At 42.5% G+C, this 20,295-nt stretch overlaps 1 protein-coding gene across 6 annotated transcripts in view; it reads right to left on the bottom strand.

The window, feature by feature from the left end:
• Positions 1-20,295, bottom strand: part of ACTN1 (actinin alpha 1) — an 85,717-nt gene that overhangs the window by 27,348 nt on the left and 38,074 nt on the right. For all 6 annotated transcript variants that reach the window (XM_088058446.1, XM_088058444.1, XM_088058445.1 and 3 more), the window contains exons 2-6: positions 18,596-18,710; positions 13,344-13,463; positions 6,193-6,279; positions 5,539-5,626; positions 4,526-4,604 (exon numbers count right to left, since the gene is read on the bottom strand). In XM_088058446.1, the coding sequence (XP_087914572.1) occupies positions 4,526-4,604; positions 5,539-5,626; positions 6,193-6,279; positions 13,344-13,463; positions 18,596-18,710 (489 nt within the window). The remainder of the gene's footprint in view (positions 1-4,525; positions 4,605-5,538; positions 5,627-6,192; positions 6,280-13,343; positions 13,464-18,595; positions 18,711-20,295) is intronic.

Genomic DNA, 20,295 nt, shown 5'->3' with positions numbered 1-20,295 from the left:
TAGGCTGGCATCCAATACGAGCAACATATTCCTTTGGATAAATGTCTCTATCAGACAGCCGTACTCCACCTATCAAAGTAAATCACACACAAAGGCCACTAAAACAGTGATCTGTTCTAAATCCACTGGAACAAGTCAATATTAAGCAAGGCAATGTTTCACAGGCATGCTGTGATGAAGCCAGCAGCTGTTGCATACAGTTTGACATAGTGTAAAATCCCTATATTCCTATATAGTACACCTTCAATGGTGACTACATCAGATATATCTACATCTACCTCTTCAGAGTTGAGCAGTGGAGCAGACAGTGGATTTTTACTATTCTCCAGGTACAAGGAACCCTCCTATGCTATGGAATTAGAGGAACCACTTCAGTTTCAACCTACTTGTCTTCTGTGCCTGATGTGGAGAAACCTCTAGGAACCCATAGCATAACCAAAAGCCATATTTAAGGAGGTGAGACTAGCTGGTATATAACCTACTTTGTTTACTGAGTGTAGACACGGCTCTAGCTTCATTTAGGAATTAAAAAACAACAGATTTTCTTTCACTCAAGTGCAGGAGCATCCAGAAATGCCAAGTGGCAGCTCCCTTGATTGTCATCCCCTAGCCTATGTACCGTTTCCTATTTCTGTAGAAATGTCACCACTGTGTAGCAAATTTCACCCCATGCTGACCATGACCATCAAGGTTGTTAACACCCTGCCAGAGTGTTTAGTATTAACACAAACCCTTCCTTAGCACAGATCCATCTGAATAAGCTGCCTGAAGATCTGCCAGCCTCTCCTGGAGGAAAGGGAGGAGCAAATCTCTCACTGCAGAGAGCTTTCCTATCAGTTTGCAAGTAACAACACCAGGATCACTATTGCCAAAGGTTAAAAAGAAATTTTTGACTGAAAGCTGGGAGAGGTTTCCTGACGGGAAAACTTACTGGGCTTGGGTAGTCCCAAAGGAAGGGGTGGAAGTTTTAACGTGTGGGAAACTGGAGACTCACCTAGATAAAGCTGGCAGATTTTCTGCTTCAAATGCAAGAAAGATGTGTGATCACAGTATGTCTTAGGGAATGAAACTAAAGATAGCACTACTAAAAGCAAGCTCTACCTAAGTCCAAGACCAGCTTGGAGATGAGCAGAGCTACACGCGAGCAGGACTCTGTTCCCTCATCCCCAAGAACAGTGGAACAGCTCATTCCAACAATGATGCTTCTTGGTGCATGAGTTAGGGTTTCCCCCAGGGCTTTTCCAAGCCTACAACAGGGTCTCAAGCCCTATGAAATTCCTCCCAATTCCACCACTTTCAGTTCCATACCACTGTACACCAGCTAATCATTATTTCCAATCACCTGCTTCAGCTGACACCCATGAAAAGAGGCAACGTAATAAAGACTGGCCAGGCAGCTCCAAGCCTCGCACTGCAGCACCACGACTGCAGGCAGGCACACTTTAGGGACCCAAACACAGCAGATCAAACAAAAGACAAGCCACTTGTCTCCTGATTCTTTCCACAGCAGAAACACACACCCAGAAGAGCACCGACCCAGATGAGGCTGCAGAGGTGTCTTGGTTGTAATTCCATTTACATGCACATAGCAATAGCAGAGGCATGAAAATGAACAGTAACTTGCCAGACTCTGGGTGGGCTAGCCACAAGGAAATCTATAGCTTTACCATGGAGGAGGTATTTTGTTTTGTGGTGGCAGACAGCAAACCTGCCCTAGACAGATGCCAACCTGGCTCATTCTCTGCATTTGCTGACTAACGACTATCATGGCTCTTCATCTTTTGCCACAACCCTAATTCATGCAGGGACTCCATTTCCAACTCCTTGCAGCACGCAAGGTTGCCATGGCAATTATTGCAATGTAACATAAAAAACATCATCTATTAACTAGCAACGAGGAAACGACATGGAGGGGAAGGAAAACTGAGAGAGAGAGCAAGCACTTAATGTATCTGTCAGAATTGATGATACTAGGAAAGAGAACCAAAATTCATGTTTTCAGAAATATCTCCATATAACACAGCAGTACACAGACCACAGTTCTATACATATTGTGGTATATGAGGGGGTGTCAGAGCCAGCAGGCAATCACGGTACTTGACAGAAGTATCTTAGATGTGGCTCACAGTTAGCTACAGTCAAGGGTAAAAGGAGGAAGGGAAACCCCATATTCTGCATACCCTTCAGTTGTAGACCATGAGCTAAACCCCAAGACCTTATCTACAGTGAGCTGAATAATAGCAGACAGATCTGCACCAAACAGAGACTATCTAACCAAGTAGCTGGAGTGTCAGGGAATCACCAACTCCAAGCTGGACTTGTACTTGTTGTTTTGAGGCCTGGACTATACAAATAACTTTAGCTAGGCAGTGCCCGTATGTGGAAAAGAATTGTGCTTGTTCCACAAATACAGCTAGGCTAGGAAAAATAGCTAGGAGTACAAAACAGTGCTGACAAAAGAACTTGCTAAATTTTGGGAAGTCATGTGGCTACTCCAGTGGCTACCTTCTGCAAGTATACACTGTCAGTACAGGTCTGTAGTGTAAACACAGCCTCTGTGAAAGTGCAGAAAACACAAGCTGCAGAAGAATGCTGCCCAAACAAGAAGCACACTGCAGAACTCTGGGCAGCTTGGACTGATTTCACCTCTGTATCCTATAGGTTTTTGTGTATGTGTAGACACAGAAACACACACAGCATTGCCGAAGACACACACAACTGAGATGCCACTAATTGCTCCCTAGGGCTGGAAGAAAACTTGAGGTGGATCTCTTATCTACTATCCACTGTAATGGCTGCTTCTCAGCAGCCTCCTCTGTGTTTATACATTCCACAAATGGTTTCAAATATCTAACATAAAAAAGGTTAACTTCCCTTCTGGCACATCAACTGCCAGAGCTAAAGACTAGGCTCTAAGTTCCTCCCAGCTATTTGCTCAAGATTTCAGCTGTTGTAGAACTCTCTAACATACATTTAATCTCATCTCTTGAGAGAAACTGAGGCAGAACAACAATAAAAATGATACAGAGTGTAAGAAGACTTAAGGAGGATAGAGGGAACCAGATGAAGGATGGGATCAAAAGCAAGAAGAGATCAAAAGATGCTAGTTCCATTTAACCTTACTCCAAGCAGGAAAAATCCCCTCTGATGTACATTGAATTTGGCTAGAACTTTTCACCCTAAAAACCTGTAGTCAATATCAACAAATAACTAATTTTCCTTCATTTCGTTTTTGCTTGGGTTTGGCTTTGGGCTTTGTTGATAACAAAGTGTGCTGTAGCATTTACCTGCCTGGGTTTGTCAGGCACACATTGCTTAGCTCTGCTCTTTTCCCAAGATTAGACATGGAAAATGTTACTCTAATAATTACTTTTCTTCTTGCTGCTGTTTATGTAAACAGGTACAGACTCCCCCTGCTGTTTGCTCATCATGCGCTGACTCCAGACACCAAAACTGATAAGAAAAACTGACTGCTCTGGAAGACAGTAAAGATCTAAAAGGTTATTGAAAAGCAGATCAGGCATCGTGCAGTTCATTGCCTCTGGGAGGCAGCTAATTTGACTAGGTCATTTACATTTATCCATTTGCATAGTGATCCAAGAGCCCAGGTCTGTTGGGGATGGACTTCTACATTTATTTCCCTAGCTAACATCAAGCACTTAAAACACCCAGTCCAGGAGACTCTGAAGGACAAGCTTTGTGTGTTAGTCCCAGCAATGACAGAAGAATTATGCTCTTGGTGACATTTCACTATGCTCTTGGTGACATGGGCACAGATACAGCGAAACTGGATTTCAGCAGACTGCAGGAATGCTAGTAGGATAAGAACCCAGTTTGATCTTCTATTGCACTGCTGGGCCAAGACATTGAGAGGAGCATAAACCACAAAGTGGTTATTGTCATCATCTATTCAACAATCTTGTCTCCAAACCACACAGGAAGTAAACTTTGGAGCAGCTTGGTACCATGCTACGAGAACAAGCATTTAAGCAAAATGGAGTTTTTTGACAAGTGCTTTTTTGGCACCTGATAGCTACATGCTAGGAGAAGCCCAGAAGAACTGCAGATGACTCAGTGCTAAGCTGGAAGCACGTGACAAATGTCCAGTGAGGGCACACAAACCCTGCAATGAGCTATTGCATTCTGAACACCAGATAACTGGTTTCTATCCAACTCTCCATAGAAATGTTAAGCCTGATTTGACTCACTAGTCTGTGACATTAACAGAACTATTCTCACATTTGGTGTTACTGAGTTTGCCAATTTTTGCTCATCAGCTGGAATTGGGGCACATGTGTCTCATACAAGGCAGTCTGAAAGCAGGGTAAGTCAAGCAGGAAGCTCATTAAGTTCACGCTTCACTAAGAAGCCTGAATGTACTCATTTATCCCTCCTTCCTTCCCCACCAGTCCCACAACTGCCAGCTTGTGCTGAATCTCTCCAATTATGTTTACCAAGCTAATTCTTTTCCCTCTTTACTTCTAAGGTGCCAAGCATCTGGTCTGATAGACAAATGGATTTGTACCTTTCGTAGCTTCCCATAGTCGATGAGCTCTGGACGGTGTCTATGAATTAAAGCACAGAAACCAAGGCCATCCTTCCAACTACGAGACAAACACAAGAGAGAACAATGAACATTGTTCAGCCACGGAGACACACAGTGGTGAGCATGAGAGAAGGCACCAAGGAAGTGAGATAACTAATTCTGGTTCAGTTTCCAACTAACAGTGCTTCTGTAAGTGCTGGGAAAGAGGGGTATCTCGTACATGCATGAGACTACAGTAAAGATTCTTTTCAAGCCATACAAAAATCTGTTGTGATTAAGACTTGTCCATGGAGTTGGCACCTTGTTTGTGGCAGTTCTCTGTACTGAACTTTCTGTGTATGTCCTGTGCAGCATGCGAGCTTGAGGCTGAAAAAAAGTGTAGATGCAGGCCATAAAGGAGGAACAAGTACATTCCTTAGGGAAAAGGCGGATGTCCCCAGCTAGCTCCACTAAAGTATTGGCAAGCATGGATGGCAGTTAAGCTTTGAAGTGCTTTATATTATATGGATTATACAGGGCTCCAAGACATGCTGGAAAAAACACTATTATGAAGAATCTTCACTGGAACATCTGCCAGTTTGGAAATATGAAAAGAAGAGCAAGAGAACCTCTTATTCCTTCCCAGCTTTCCCATACTACAAAAGTTAGGAGGCAGTCCTTTTTTTATGGCTCCTAAAGTGTTCTGAGTTTTCACAGAGCATAAGCTCTCTTCCTTAGCCTGTGCCACAAATGCTGCTTTTGCAGGACCTAATGCCCTGAAGAACTTCATGAAAGCAGCAATTGTAACCTGAATGAGGAATTGTGATGTAGGTACTTGGATCCTCTTAGAACCTCTGCCTTCAGTTTCCTAGGCATCTCTCTGGACCACACTGTTACTTGTGTAACGTGCACATGCATTGCCTTAGGAGGTCTGTCAGGAATATGGCTGAACATACTGAGAGACACAGGAAAATAACACAGATTATAAAGCTAAGTTCTTGCCTGTAACTCACCTGATATGGAAGTTCTGGATGTTGACATTTTTGTAAGGGGCTGTCTTCCTCTGACACCATAACAGAAGTCCTTCTTTAGCAGATGTTTCTAGAAAAGAAAGAAGAACACATCAATTAACTAATTTTCTAAGAAAACAAGAGTCTCTGGAGCATATGCTAGAAAACCATCACCAATTCCTCTTCGGTAGAGACTGCACTAAATTGTGTTCTATTTAATTTCACTTGTTAGAGAATTTCTTCTTTGGAAAAGTCTACTAGGATAAGTTTTTTTACTATTATGTTCTTAATGAGGTTCAGTAATAAGGAGATAGGTTTTTGTGACTAGAGAGTCTTGTAGGACTCCTAAGTGATAGGTTCATTTTCAGTGCAGTCCCTGAATCAAACTCCAACACTAAAGTTCCTTTCCAGGCTAAGTCATCCTTTTGAGTTACCCTTGAAATCTCTTGTAAGAGAAGTATATGAAAAATTCATCTCAGTACTCTTGAGCCTGGCCATAAATGTTCATGAGCCATCAGGGCAGCTTGGGAAGGGTAGTTCCCTAGGATCTTTCAGTGACTCACTTAAGAGCACATTTTGGGCCATTTAAGTGGCATAGCCATTTAGCTTGCCCACTTGTCCATTACTGAACAATAGCAAGAAAAAATTAAAATTTACCTTCAACTGAGATATCCTGAATGGCAAAACGAAGGATGATGGTCCAGATCATTCCAAGGGTCATTTTAACATTGCCATCCACAATTTCTATGGGGAAAAAAAAAAAAAAAAAGGTAGAAAGAGAAGAAATAGAAGACAAAGTTTAAATTGTAAATCCTTGTAAAAAAACAGGAGCATCGGGGAACATTTCCTTTTGCAGTCAGGAGAAATGGAATTCCCACTAAAAACTGTTTTCCCCTGCCTTCCCAGACGCTCTGCTAATAGGTACAGTACAGTACCCAGTAATCAGACTGGTTCTTTTGCAGTACAATCCTGCGAGCAAAACAGACACAGATGATCCCAAAGACCGGGAATAAGCACTAATTTACATCAGTATAATTCCCCAGAGGGGACCTTCCTCAGGTGTAATTACTATTACTTAGAGACACCAAACTGAGAAAAAAGGAAAAACCTTCCTTCTCTTATCTCATATCTACTCCAAGTCAACTATATAACTGCCCCAGCATAAATGTACCAGAAGAACCAGTGACAATTCCCAGAGCAGATGAGCTCTGACAGCTGGTTTTGTCCTGTGAACAAGATACCACCAAGAAAACCATATACCATAAACCTTTTCATTTCAAACAGGCCTAAATACATCAGACTGTCTGTATAGGACTTCTTTCAGTCATGTAATTGCCAAAAGAAACAACAAAGCATTTTTCAAAGTCCATGCATCCTGCTGAAAGAGGAAGCAAGGACTCATGCTGACCAGTCTGTGCAGAACATAACATAAACCATGACTGTGAGCAGACTGTGCTTTACTGCTCATTAGATTCCACAATATAAATCAGCAAGGGCCAACAGACTTGCCTTGGAGGTTTTACAAGGCAACTGCTTGTGTGTGTGAGGTACGACCTGTTTAGGATGGAGGATCAAGGTCCTGGGGAGAGGCACTTGGGGCAATGCTGGCCCAGAAAGAAGCTTCCACCATGTATGGACTAGAGCCAAATAGTCCAAACAGTGAGCAGATGGTCTCAAGTACTGATGCTCAACATCTACAAAAATTCCACAGACAAATATATATATAAATATATATATAGTTACAGAATTTACAGCCTTCACATTTTTCGATAGTGAAACCAGCAGAGCTGCTTTCTCCTACTCATTTTCTGACAAGTCCCTGTATGGCAGGATCTTTCACAAAAAAAAAAAAAAAGACAAGTTACAAGAGTATTTTCAGTAAGAAAATGGTTAGAATTAACCTGCTGTTTGGACATAGAATAATTCAAGTCCCAAGATGATTGTCAGAATCCATTTTTGTACTACTGTAGACACCTCCATGCCACTTCTTTTATAAAGCTGCCCAGCAGGAACACATCATGTTCTGGGGCAAGTACAATTTGCAGTATAGGCAACTGACAAAAAAGTAACAATATTTGAATTTTTTCCTTTTAAGCTTTTAAGGAATGCTTTTCTTCTTATGAAAAAAAATTCAAAATGTGAACCACGTTGTATTCAAAACCAATGGACCAGCAGCACACACCCCAAAACCAGATTTTCAGAAATTGTGTCCAAATTCCTGAAAACTTGTGATTTACAAATACATGTCACAACTTCCAGTGTAAATCAGAATTATAAGTTCTACCATCCTTTGACATACATCTGAATTAGTGATTTACAGATGCAAAAGGCAGAAAACAAGACATGCTACCTTGTTCTACTGCAGTAAAACTGTCTCTGCTCCTTTCTCAACTCCAGAGTACACTAAGATCTCTTAGTGGGTCGGTCATCTGTTTACCCAGAATTAAGCAGCCAGGAACTTTTCAGTTCAGTACAAAAAACCTACAGTTACTTTTGTTGGCATAAAAAAACTGTGTTTTTCTGTTGATGGTTTTCACACAAATTTTTTACAGACATTTTGAGGTCAGAGGGTTTTCTGCTAGGCTGATGCAAGAAAATGTCATGTGTTGGCAAGTGTATTCAGTTCTGTACTTTTTTGCATTCTTCACCCCTCCTATAAAGCACTGCCATCAACTTAAAAAAAATTATTTTTACAAATACCTGAGATACTGCAGCTAAAATATACAAAAAGCATCTGTATTTTCAGCTTGTTTATTTTGTTAATGTGATAGGTACTCGTGGGGATTTTCAAAAAGAAAAAAAAAAAAACAGGGCTTGTAAAACCCACAACAGTTGGCAGGACTCTTCTAGGATATATTTAAGACCAGAAACTAAATTGAGCTCCTTAGTTTAATGGGCTTGATTAAAAACTGATGACAATACTTCAGTGCTGAAAATGTTTCATGAACAGTAGTAAATCCATCAGTGAGCCGAAACAGGTAATTAATATTACTGTTCCATGGATTTTAATTGGAAATAAAGGTCCAGAAAATTACATAAAACCGATAGCGTTAAGTTGCTAACATCACATAAGAACTCGGCACTATGTTCTGGTCACGTCCTCAAATTCCAGTTTTATAAAGTCAGCAGGTGGAATTAAGGTTCTTTCCCAGTCCTCTCTACAGCATTACCCATTTAAAAAGGGAAGATGTTCTCCCTGTTCCCACATGAGGTTATTCCTTAGTACTGCACCAAAACAAAGCCGCTCTGGAGGAAATCCAGAATATTTCTACCACTTCATCTCTGCATGTAATTTTACTTTACACAGTAACACCATCTACTAAGCAGATGCTGATCTGTGAGATTAGTGAGTGATCCATCCCAGGATGCACATTTAACAAGCCACACAGTCCTGTCCTTTTTTTTTTTTTTTGTTGTTGTTGCTCTTTGAAAAAACAGAGTTGACAAAATGGTTATTATTTGTTAGAAGTAGGCAAGAATTTTTCACTTCTAATGCTAAAAATCTTCTCCTGGAAACCTGGTTACAAAGTCAACCAGCCTGATCAAAAGACTCTGTGCTCTTTGGCCCTCATTCACTTGGTTTTCCATCCCAGCATTCCCCACTGCCAACCTCCTTTTCCTTCAGAATTCACGATCCTTCGTGATCTGCTGCCAGTCTCTTTCTAGAATAGTAGAATAGGCCAAGAAACAAAAGTGAAAAACATGGCTGCAAAACAGGCTTGCATGAAGCTTTCTGCTTCCTGGTGATGAAGAAAAAGAAACTCCACAGGAATTGTTAAAAAGTTGAAAGCAACACTACAAAGCTAGAACAATCTAATGCTTAATTAAACACAATATGCTTGTTCCCTCCTGATATAGGGAAGACTCAGCAATGTGAGAGCAGTTCACAAATTAAAAGGCTTGTAATCAGACAGTATTTTCTAAAAGCCTGACTCTGCTTTCCAAGCGCTCTTTCTAGGCAGGGCCTCTGCAAACACTGTGTGCACTTCACCACCAGCAGCTGTTGAAGGAACAGCAGCAGCAAGCACATGTTATCAATGTGATTTACATTCAACTTGAGGGTTGATCAGCTGCTGGCTAAAGCCAGTGAGGCATCTGCATCCACTAGAAGGAAATTTTTTTCACCAGAGAATGAATATGCTTCCACCCAGCTCCTATCATTGTACCAAGTAATAAGTATGCAAAAGCTACACTACTGGCTGGCCACAGAGACATGCCTTTTGAAATGCCACCTCTTTTAAATGCATGAACTCATTTTGAGAAATGCAAAAAATATTGAGCTTCTTTTCCTGCCATGGATAGTTAGAAGCAGAATCAACAACACAGAAATTGTTATCCCCTCCTAGATACTTCTGAGCTGCCCAAGAGAGCACAGCCTCTGGTTATTACCCCGTGGAGAGAACAAGTTGCAGGGCATGAACAACTGGCAGGATAGCATCATGATCCTGGGAATTGGAGACACAGAACAATGGTGATGACATAAAGGCTGCTCTGCATTTTGTTCGTCAAACAAAAGCCAAATACAGCAGGACAACTATCCACACCCCTATCTTCAGAAAGCATGTTGCTCCTGATGGTCCTGTCAGATTAAGGACAGATAGCTGGCATTGTTAGTGAGGGTGTAACTCTCAAATCCTTAACAGAATGAACAGGACATAGGGACAAAATGCGATGCTTCACTCACTGACGTGGGGAGATCCGATTTCCCCCGTTTTCATTGTGAAATAAATGAATGTATGCTTGAGCTGCCTGGTGCTTCAGTAGGTGGTTTACTCAGATGGGACTTCTGCAGTCATAGAAATTTCTAAACTTTATTTTTCCTTTTATTTGTGCAGGTGAGAATAGGGGTCAGTTGACCCAAAGTTGTCTGTATATTGAAGTAAGCAAGATTTAAGAAAGCAGCAACTTTGTATGCAGATTTAAGGTAAAAATAAACCAGTCTTGGGGTGAAATACTTGACCTATTTAGTCTGTTAAATCCCAGGAGCATTTGACATGAATATGGAATCTATTACAGCAAAAGAAGGCTCCTGAGGTGTCAGATGACAGTGAGATTTAAAAGCAGATGAAAACCATTTGGCTAGAATCTTCCTTGATCTACATTTAGACAGATCTCTGTATGCCTCAACATACTTTGATTCTATGGACTATGGCTAACAAAATGTTTAGATTAAAACAAACTCAAACCCCAAAAAAACCCAGGACACTGATGTGCAACATGTACAGAGAACTACAGCTGGACTGCAGACCCTTCACACAGGATTTGCTGCCCAGTGGACACCCAGAGATGGAATAAGCCCCTGAGGTAAGGAACGTGCTCCCTCAGCCAGTACCACCACATTGCTGCTTCATGGTGGTTTTCTACTCTGGGAGAAAAAGTTCCCTAGAAAACTTTCTACATCAGTCCAACCTGACCAAGGCATCTATAGCTCATTTTCTTGGTGCAGAATTATGACCGACTCATTGGTTTTGACCATCTACCTTCCTGCTGCACAGTGTCTTTTAAAAGAAGTCTCAAAGCAAGTCCCCAAAATTAACGCTTCAGAAAGGTTCATAATCCCCTTCATGGACAGAATAACCTATTTTTATAGCTGATGTGCAGTTTACTGCCCACCAAGCAGCTGATGGGCTGGACAGGAGGCCCTGCAGCAGGTTATGGTCCTTGGTGACAGCAGAGTGGCCTGGGCTGGGTCTGTGTGCATGGGCAGGCACTAAAGTGGGTGAGACAATGCCGTGACCACACTTACATGGCCTGAGCTGGCATCACAGCATAGGCCCAAGCTCTCTGTATAAAAATCAGAGCTAGCCTTAGATGATACTGCAGTGCCATGCTGCCTTTGGTAGTTTAAAGAAAGCCATATGTTTTGTCCATGTAGCTGCTTAGGCACCAGGACAAAGGAAAGCCAGGAAACATTTGGCAGGGGAGTTCAAGATCACTATTCAGATTGATATGGATCATACTTATGTCAAAAAATGGCACTTCACAGCCTATTTCTGAACAGGGCAACTGCTATGAGTCCACACTGAGTAAGTGGGCCCTGGTGATCTTTGGTCACAGATCATTTGACTTGCAAATGACTTCTAAGTCCTGTGAGATGCAGCCAAAGCTGACTCAGAACAGGGCTAAAAAAAAGAAATCCCTCAGAAGAAAAGGAAAAGAAACTAGTGCCAGGAAGAACAGAATCAGAAGAAAAAGAAAAAAGGGGGGGGGGGGCGGGGGGAAATTTAGGAAGAAAGATAGACAGGGTTTACACATACTACACATACTCTGGAAAACAGGAGCTATTTTAAGGTAGACCATCCCTGGGTCCAGATCCAGCTTCCACTTTTCTAGTCTGAAGAGGGTCCTATACAGATATGGAATATTGTATCACACACTGGGTGCATCAGCCTTTTGGTAAGGGCACAAAATGACCTTAGATATGTATTTGTGCTCCATAAACAGCACTCACAGCCAACAATAGCCTCAAGTTGATACTGCTGAAAAAAGCTGAGAAATTTGAAGAAAAGTTTTGCGTGCAAAATTCCAGTATCATTCAGCCACAGACCTCTTGCATTTTGCTCTTCAATACCAAACACAGTGAAGAGGCATCTGCAATGTCTCTGATACTAGCTGTAAATTATTCCAAAGTCTCCATGAAGTTAAAGCAGTATAAGGTAAAGGTTTTGGTAAGGCAAACAAGCACCTGCAGTGGCTGAGGTAATCTGCCTGATCTGTCATGGAACAAATGAACCAGAGGATAGGTACAGGTGTTGAAGAAGCCCCAAGAGAATACTTGAAAATTCAGGACTGGGGACAGCATGCCAAGACTGCACTGACCTCATGAGCTGAGAACAGGCAGAGCTCAGCCCTGTAGCCCCAGGACTCTCCCAAAGAAGGAATACTCATCCTGAACTGTATCATGGGCTCATTTCCTGGCTGTGTCATGAGTTTCCCTAGAGAAACCAAGTATTTCCATCTGCAAAGTGGAGATAATAAGCCTCCCTCATTTTCCATGGTCATTGTGAAGACAAATCTAGAAATATCTCAGAAGCAGAGTGTCTCCACAGCAACAGTGACAACCTGAATCCAATAGGAAGGACTTACAAACAGATCCAGAACAGAGAAAAACAAGTGTCATGAAAACCTGTAAGCCCTTCTGGGACTTGGGTGTCATATCTGTGAAACACCCACCACCTCTGCTAAAACGACAAAAATCCTACACAGCTGCCTGCTTTCTGCATGACCTGCAAGTTCCTGAGGGCATCCCAAATGCTGCCCACGCTGGTCTCTACAGTGATACAAGGCTTCCAGCCAGAGCATCCAGCTAAGTAGGGTGCACAAACAGAAGCCTGGAAGCCCTGAAAATTGGAGACTCTTGGGGTCCTTGTCCTGTATTGGGGGCTGCACTTGGCTTTGACCCATGCAATGTTCTCCAGCAACAGATCATCTCCAGCAGCTCTGACACAAGCTAAAATACAATTAACGACTATGCTTCAATTCAGAGTTTTCTTCATTTGAGAAAGAAATTTCTCAATTAATTTGTTTCTGCCATTGCTCAAGGTTTTCGTAAACTCATAAGAACCAGGAGAAAATAATCCAATCCAATAATTCCAAATCAAATGGAAATCAGGTTTGGCAGCCCGGTTTGAAGACAGGATTTAAATCCAGGGTAAAGGACCACTATATCCCATTTTTAACTCAATTGTTTTTTCTACAAGAACACAGTAGGGGGCTAGGGAGGTGCAAAAGGAAAAGACAGAAAGCTATGAAAGAAAGGCAAGGGCTAAGCCCAGCTTGGGCTCAGAAAAATCAGATGGTTCCTTTACCTTCTGCTCCAATGGATACTAGCTTGACTCCTTTGCTGGCAATGAAATCCAAGGCCTTGTTCACATTGGATATTTTGTGCACTCGCATTTTGCCTCTTTCAGGCTTAGCCAGACGTTCACCTATTAAGAGGCAAAAAAAAAGAAAAAAATTATTAGAAAACAATTCTGAACCTGTTTCTTCCCTGATGCATGTTTCCTGTGGAGTGGCAGTAGACCTCCCTGCACCCTTTCAGGACAGCCACACTCACAGTTTAAGCACCCCCAGAAAGAATCAGACAGCAAAGTATCTCTTCTAGGCATCAGGGGTAAGTTGGTAACAGAGAACCTGTCCTTTTCAGAGTAGATGTGCATCAGAGGTGAAAAAATCTGTTAAAAGCCCACTGAGCTAGGCAGTGGAACCAACTTCCTCTAGTTGCAGATAACAAGGCATGGAAAGAGCACAAACTCTCCTCCCTGACAAAGACAGGTGAGGAGCTCTCCTCCAGCATTTGCAACACCCAACTTACAGAGCAAAACTCTCCTTGGAACTACCGAGAGTCAAATATGAGGGTGATCTTGTACTTTGACTTTTCTTTCCCCCAGTCAAGATTCAGACCTTCTACTCTCTAGTCTCTCCACTGAATGGCCCAAACTGCCTGAAGCAGGAAATAAAATGAATTCTTTGGCAAAGTGGCTTTATAACTGTAAGGACTATCACATCAACTCCTTTCCATTAAGTCCAATGTATTTCTAACTCTATACTAGATCTTCTACACAAGTGTTTTTTAAATGTTTATACTGAGGCACAAGGAAGGAAGCAGCCTAGCCCTGAGGTAAGAACAGGTAAATTTCTGATAGAAATCAGTCTTAGGATAACACCCAGCCCCTGACTGCAAAGCTGGTCGATTTGGAAAAGCACTTTCCAACCTCATTTATTTGAAAGAGGTGCATTAAGTGCAGTCATGCTCTTCTTGATAGGCTGCTTGTAACTACACTCACAGTCTTTTCTAAGACTTCCTACTTTTACTAACATTAACTTCTTTTCTTTCTACTTTTACTAACAATAAACCAAACACTCAAGAGTAAGCAAATTAAAGCTTGGACAGGTGGACTTTTCAAAGAAACCTCAAACAGAAATATAATTAGATGGGATTTCAGGAACCACCTGTATATGACACAACATTAGAAGTGAACATCCACTTCCACAGATCACAAGCTTCAGAATACAAAAACAATATAAAGAAAACCCAAGCCGATTTTGTACTTAAAAAAAGTTATAATTAAAAGATCAAATGGGCAAGTCTAGGCAAGTCACTTGACCTATTCAGTTCCAAAAGTCTCCTGCTATATCTTGAGCTGAATTTTTAAGCCAATGCAAGCTGACTCAAACCCTTTATTTGAGGCTTAAGTGTGAGAAAGAAAAGGACTTGGCTTGTTTCCTAACACAGGTGTGAGAAAAAGCTAAAACAGAGAAGAGAATACTATCTCCATAACTATGCCTTCCAAAGGAAAGAAGTCTGCAAACTGCAATCCTTTAAAAATGTTTTAGTGGTTACTGTAAACTGGTGTCATTACCTCCCACACTAAAGGATAAAACCAGATTCGTTTTTAAAAGGAAACACTGATGTCTGACAATTTAAGTAAAAATAGGTATTTTACGGTACTACCTCCTTCCTAGGATAAAAAAAAAAAAACAACCCAACTCTTTTGCTTTAATGGAACCTCAGGTCTGTGTCACAGTACACTGCTTTATTTTCCACTTGGATAATGTTAGTCATTCTAAAGAAAAGTTGAAGCATTTTTTGTGACAGTTATTTGTGACAATGACATTTTTATGTGTAATTTTACAATAGACTTAAGCAGTCTTATGCAGCCAAATGTCAACAAACGGGTTGAGCCAGCTAAAACCCAGCCATTTCCTTCAGTTCAAAGTGACTGTAAAGTAGGCCTTGCAAAAAGAAAAATAAAGACAAGCGATTAGGTTTCAGCTGGAATAGCAAGCTGATCCAATTCACCTTGTGGCCACATGTGCAATGCCAGTGCAGCAGCATCTGACCTGCTCTCCCTGGGGCTGGGGAGAGCAGAACTCTTCCCCCTGACAGCCATGAGTAATTGATGGTGATTGCAAACCTCTCTCAGATTCAAATCCTTTCTCTGCAAACTTTTTAGCTTTCAAAACCCAATGACTATTTCCTTCAGGCTTGGACTACATTACAGATTTAGGTTTCCAGAAATGGAATGGGTCCATGCTGTACATTATTAATAATGTGGACTGTTAAAAGGAAGCCTGCTAGAAATATGTTCTACTTTGAGCTATTGGCATCACTGGCTTTATTTCTCAGCACTTCTAGCTGACAAAATGAAAGCCTCCATTCTCTGATTCTCATGAAGTAGCCCAAGGCTGTGCTTTAAAAGCAAAAAAACACAAGGATGTGTTGACATAGAAGTTGTTCACTGCAAATTTGTCTAGGTAAAATTTCAATTAGTGACTCTGTCTGTTTGAAGGGGGAAAAAAAAATATATTACACCTTTATTTTAAAAGTAGTAAATGTAAGTTTAGCATTTTTTAGTCTTGTAGTATTATTTTTAAAATGGCTTTGTCAGGAAAAGGAAACACGTGGTGAAAAATGAAAGTGTAGCTTTTGGGGCAGTTTCTAAAGGAGGGCTGCAGTTGTTACTTCCAACCGCAGAGGACCTGCAATGAGGAAGTCCCAGGACAGTCCATGGAACTTCCCCCTTAGTACAGTGACTGGGGAACCAAGGGGCTCTGGTGGGGCTGAAAGGGGACCTGTCAGCAGCACAGCTCCAGAAGGTACCACGCTGAATAAAACTAAAGCACTCTCCTCTTGAAGATCATCATTGCTTCCCATACTTTGGGAAACTGCATTGGGTGGGAAAACTGCTTCCTATCTGCCCCAGCTGCCTGGCAGCAATGTGTTCCCAAGGACACATGTGAGGGTCACCCTCCCTGAAACAGGTTTCCCACAGTCCCAGTGGCAGTCCCTCTTGCACCGTAGGGTCTCCAGTAGCTTCCCTGATGCAGGCTCCATCCTTCCTGCCATGGCAGAGTGGCAGGAGACACCCTGCAGCAGGGGCAGAGGCAGACAGTGCTCCCTTGGTCCCACACATCCCAGCCACGTGGAGGAGGCATTCAGCTCCACATGGCTCTCAGCCAAGCTGACCCAGCACCCTCATGGCTGAAAGCTCTTATGGCCATCATGCTCTGGGATACAGGAGATCAGCCTGCCACAGAGAAACCCTGCCCATGCCAAATTCCCATCAGCAGCTCTGCAGTCCCCCAAAATACGTGAAGAGAAAAGTGTGAGCTAAGAGCTGAAAGGAAAGGCCAGAAGCTGGAGGGCTAACAGCCATCCAGAGACTCATCATTTTGGCAGACGATGAGTGGTAATCATGGCAGAAACGTACAGGTGAGCCCTTGCCAAACATTAGGAGACTCCTGACCTGCACATACTGCTCCCCATATGGGCTGCTACTTCCCCAGCAATGGACCTAAGGGGTTGCTAGAGGAGCTGGCAGCTGCTCTGTATGAGCAGTGGGGGTCACAATGGATAAGGGAACTGCAATGATGGAAGTGAAATGAGGAAAAAATGTGCTATGCTTCTCCTTTTTGCCACTGTATTTAGGAGAGCTGCATTCTAGCTTCTGCTGTCTCTAGGGAAAGGATGTTCAGTGTTAAGTGTGTGAAGGACCATGGTGTCTGGGGGGATGCAGTCCCCAGCTGCCCCCCACACCTCTGTCCACTAGTCCTGCAGCAGCAGGCACAGAGCCGCTCTGCACTGGGACACGTACGTGCCATGCCCACACCACTGCAACTGGAAGCTGCTGGCTTTTTCCTGAACAGAAGCGGATCTGACAGGCCCTGCCAGCGGGCTACCAAAGGGACAACAGCAGAGGAAGAGTGGGAGACGATGCAAGGAAATTAAACAGTGTGAGATACAAGATTCCCTGCTTTAGCAGCAAGCCTCATCTGCCTTCTCCTATACATCCTTCTCCTCTCTATCTTCCAGTCCAGCTATTACAAGCTAAGCCATCAAGGCCCATGTGCCCCAGTGTCCAGGCTGCAGACCTCCCTCTCTGAGGGAATGTAAGTACAGAAAATACACAAACAGGACTCTGCTACCTCCTTTCTTACAGGCCCTGCAGAAACAGTGTGCACACTACAAAGTTCTGATAGTGTTTAGAATTTGGATCCCTCCAAACCACCAGCATGGGCAAACCCTCTGAGACTTCATTCTGTATTCATAACTTCTTGAAAAACACTGATGATAAACAGACAGAATCTTTGCATAAAATGGAAGAAAGGAAGGGAAGGTGCAGGAAGGTGCGGGAAGGTGCGGGAAGGTGCGGGAAGGTGCGGGAAGGTGCGGGAAGGTGCGGGACATAGGAAATGCAGTCTGAGTGCTATTATCACGGCAATTTTATTGGAAAACATACCAAGGTCAGGAATTTAAGTCACTGAGTTGCTGTAACTGGCTCAAAAGCCATCAAAACAAAGTCTGTGGGCTGGGGGTGAACAACTCCAGTTTGACAAACACAGTCCTGCCCTCTTTCAATCCCTCCTACAACACTTTACTGGAGTATTTATTCCATGAGCACATCAAAAGGGATTACTGCTTATATGAAATAATCCCTGGGAAGTATCTGTCTAGTAGTGGGACATTTGTGACACAGAGTAAAAACAAATCTGACCTAACCTGCTGAGGTCACAGCTTTTATTTCAGACTGAGTATTTTGGGATTCTGCTTTTCTTTGGGATTTTTTCCCCCCATGAAGGTTTGGACATTGAGTTCAGATTGAAACTAGAATGGAAAAACTTCAGTCATGGCTGAAACTGAATGACACAGAAGATTTACTGGTTTGACTCTTTCTTCCAGTCATTTCTTCTATCATACTCCCATTGCCATGTGGCTTTGGTATGATTTCCCAGTGTAGCATTCCCACACTTCCCAGAGCTGCTTCATCAGCCATGCCAAGCAGTAAGAGCCACTGCCTGGATCTTCACAGGAGGTTGTGCATTCCTGATCGGCAGAGAAAAGCCAAGAAGCCAGAACAGGAATGCAAAAGGCAGCCTGCACAGGCCATGAGCTTTGTAATACATTCCAAAATGGCCACTGCTAGAGACATGTATTTATTAGGGAAAAATTTGTTCTGAATCAGGAAGCAGCTGTTTTTACATTCCAGTGAAAACTGCAGCATTTCAGCCCTTGCAGTCAGTATCCTGCACGGGCAGCACCGCACAGAATCTCTCTCACCTGAAATGACTTCCAGAAGTAACATGAGTTTAAGACCATCCCTGAAATCTTCCTCTATGTTCTCAATCTGTGTCCCAGCCTTGCGGAGGTGAGAATTACACCATGCTGTAAATGTCTAAAACACAGGAAAGAAAAATAAAAAGCAGTCAGTAATCTCCCCACAAACCAAACAACAGTTTCCAACCAAATCTGTGCTGCTAAGTACCATGACAAACACTCATTAGGTTATTACATCTCCATCCGATGTCCTTGTGGAGCACAAGCATTTGCACCTCTGAATAACCAAAGGAAGTTGCAGGATGTTTCTGTAGCAGAGGGAATCTGATACAGTCATTTTACAGCTCCAGCCCATGTGATGTTCTGGAGAGGCTTCTCATTTTCTGTTTGGCTTAGAATACCCTGAAAACGATTTTAAAAGCATGCTAAGTGCTTAGATCACTAAGGACAGATTAAGGCCCAAAATACAATACAGTCAGTACTATTTAGGCTAAATAAACTCTTTTTTGAAAGCACCTTCTGATCTCAAGATAGTCAAGATAAAAGTATCTCTCATGTGAGAGAAATTAATTTCACCACAACAGATGACAACACATTTTTTGTGATTGCAATCTGTAAATCCATGCTCTGAACAACAGGCACATGGGGCACTGACAGGGGAGAGACCATCTCTTCCAAGAGATGTGACAGGAGTTATCTCAAAAGAGTACCATGTGAACTGGTGTGAAAGAGAAAAGTTTGATGGTGAAAACACAAGAAGCAAATATAAAACATCTCAGACACCTCTGTGTGGCATAGACTTAAATAGGGGAATCAAAGATCTGAGTCTCCTCTGAACATGCAGAAGCTGATTGACACAAAACTACTGTTTTAAGAGTAAATGGTAGCAACCAGGAGGACAAGCTTGTTCAAGTGCTAATGAATATGTTCCGCAGTGTTTGAATAGCAGACCAGGTAAACCCTTTCCTTTGTACAGCCTGATAACCCCTCTATCACTGTCTAAATTGAAAGGTGACGTTCCTCAAAAATGAATGTATCCAAAAGCTCAGTGCTATACCACAGGGAAATTCTTCCCTCCCCCTCCCAGATGCGGTCCTAGAGCCAATTCAACTCACTGACCCAGCAAAGAAAATCGTTTACTTTCTTCAGACTGGTCTTTGCTCAGCAGTGCATGGAGGCAGTTCAGCAGAATCTAACAAGCCTCTACAAAAGAAAACTGGGCACACAAGGGCCAAGCAGGAGGGTGGAGTGGACCGCAGCAGCCATGCCATTTTAAGCTGCTGGGGAACCACAGAATGAAGGACTCATTTAAAACTGAAGCACAGCACTCCAAAATTTAGAAATGCTTCACTACTACATATACCATGCATGGGATTTCAAAAGAAAGATTACCCCAAATGGCAACAGGATTGTTCTTAGGTGTCTCAAAGCTGGGCTTTCACTGCTAACCTGCTCTCATTTGAGCTCACCAGACCACAAATAGTGTGGCAGAATCTTCCCTTAGAAAAATCATTGCTCAACAGCTGCTGAGCTTTCCACTGCTGTGCTCTGGCCTTGTTCTCCACTAGGACTGGAATGGAGCAGGATAACAGAACAGCTGTAAATACTTTTATGGCAATGGCCCTTTGGACAGATGCATGTATTGTGAAAGTCTGAGATCTCTTTTTTCAAAATTGCCCAGTTTCCTTCCATATTTGGAAGCT

The sequence above is a fragment of the Pseudopodoces humilis genome, chromosome 7, assembly GCF_049639895.1.
Source record: "Pseudopodoces humilis isolate 2021_Gansu_Grassland_sample_001 chromosome 7, ASM4963989v1, whole genome shotgun sequence".
Lineage (NCBI taxonomy): Eukaryota > Metazoa > Chordata > Aves > Passeriformes > Paridae > Pseudopodoces > Pseudopodoces humilis.
This window is presented reverse-complemented; position numbering and strand designations above follow the sequence as displayed.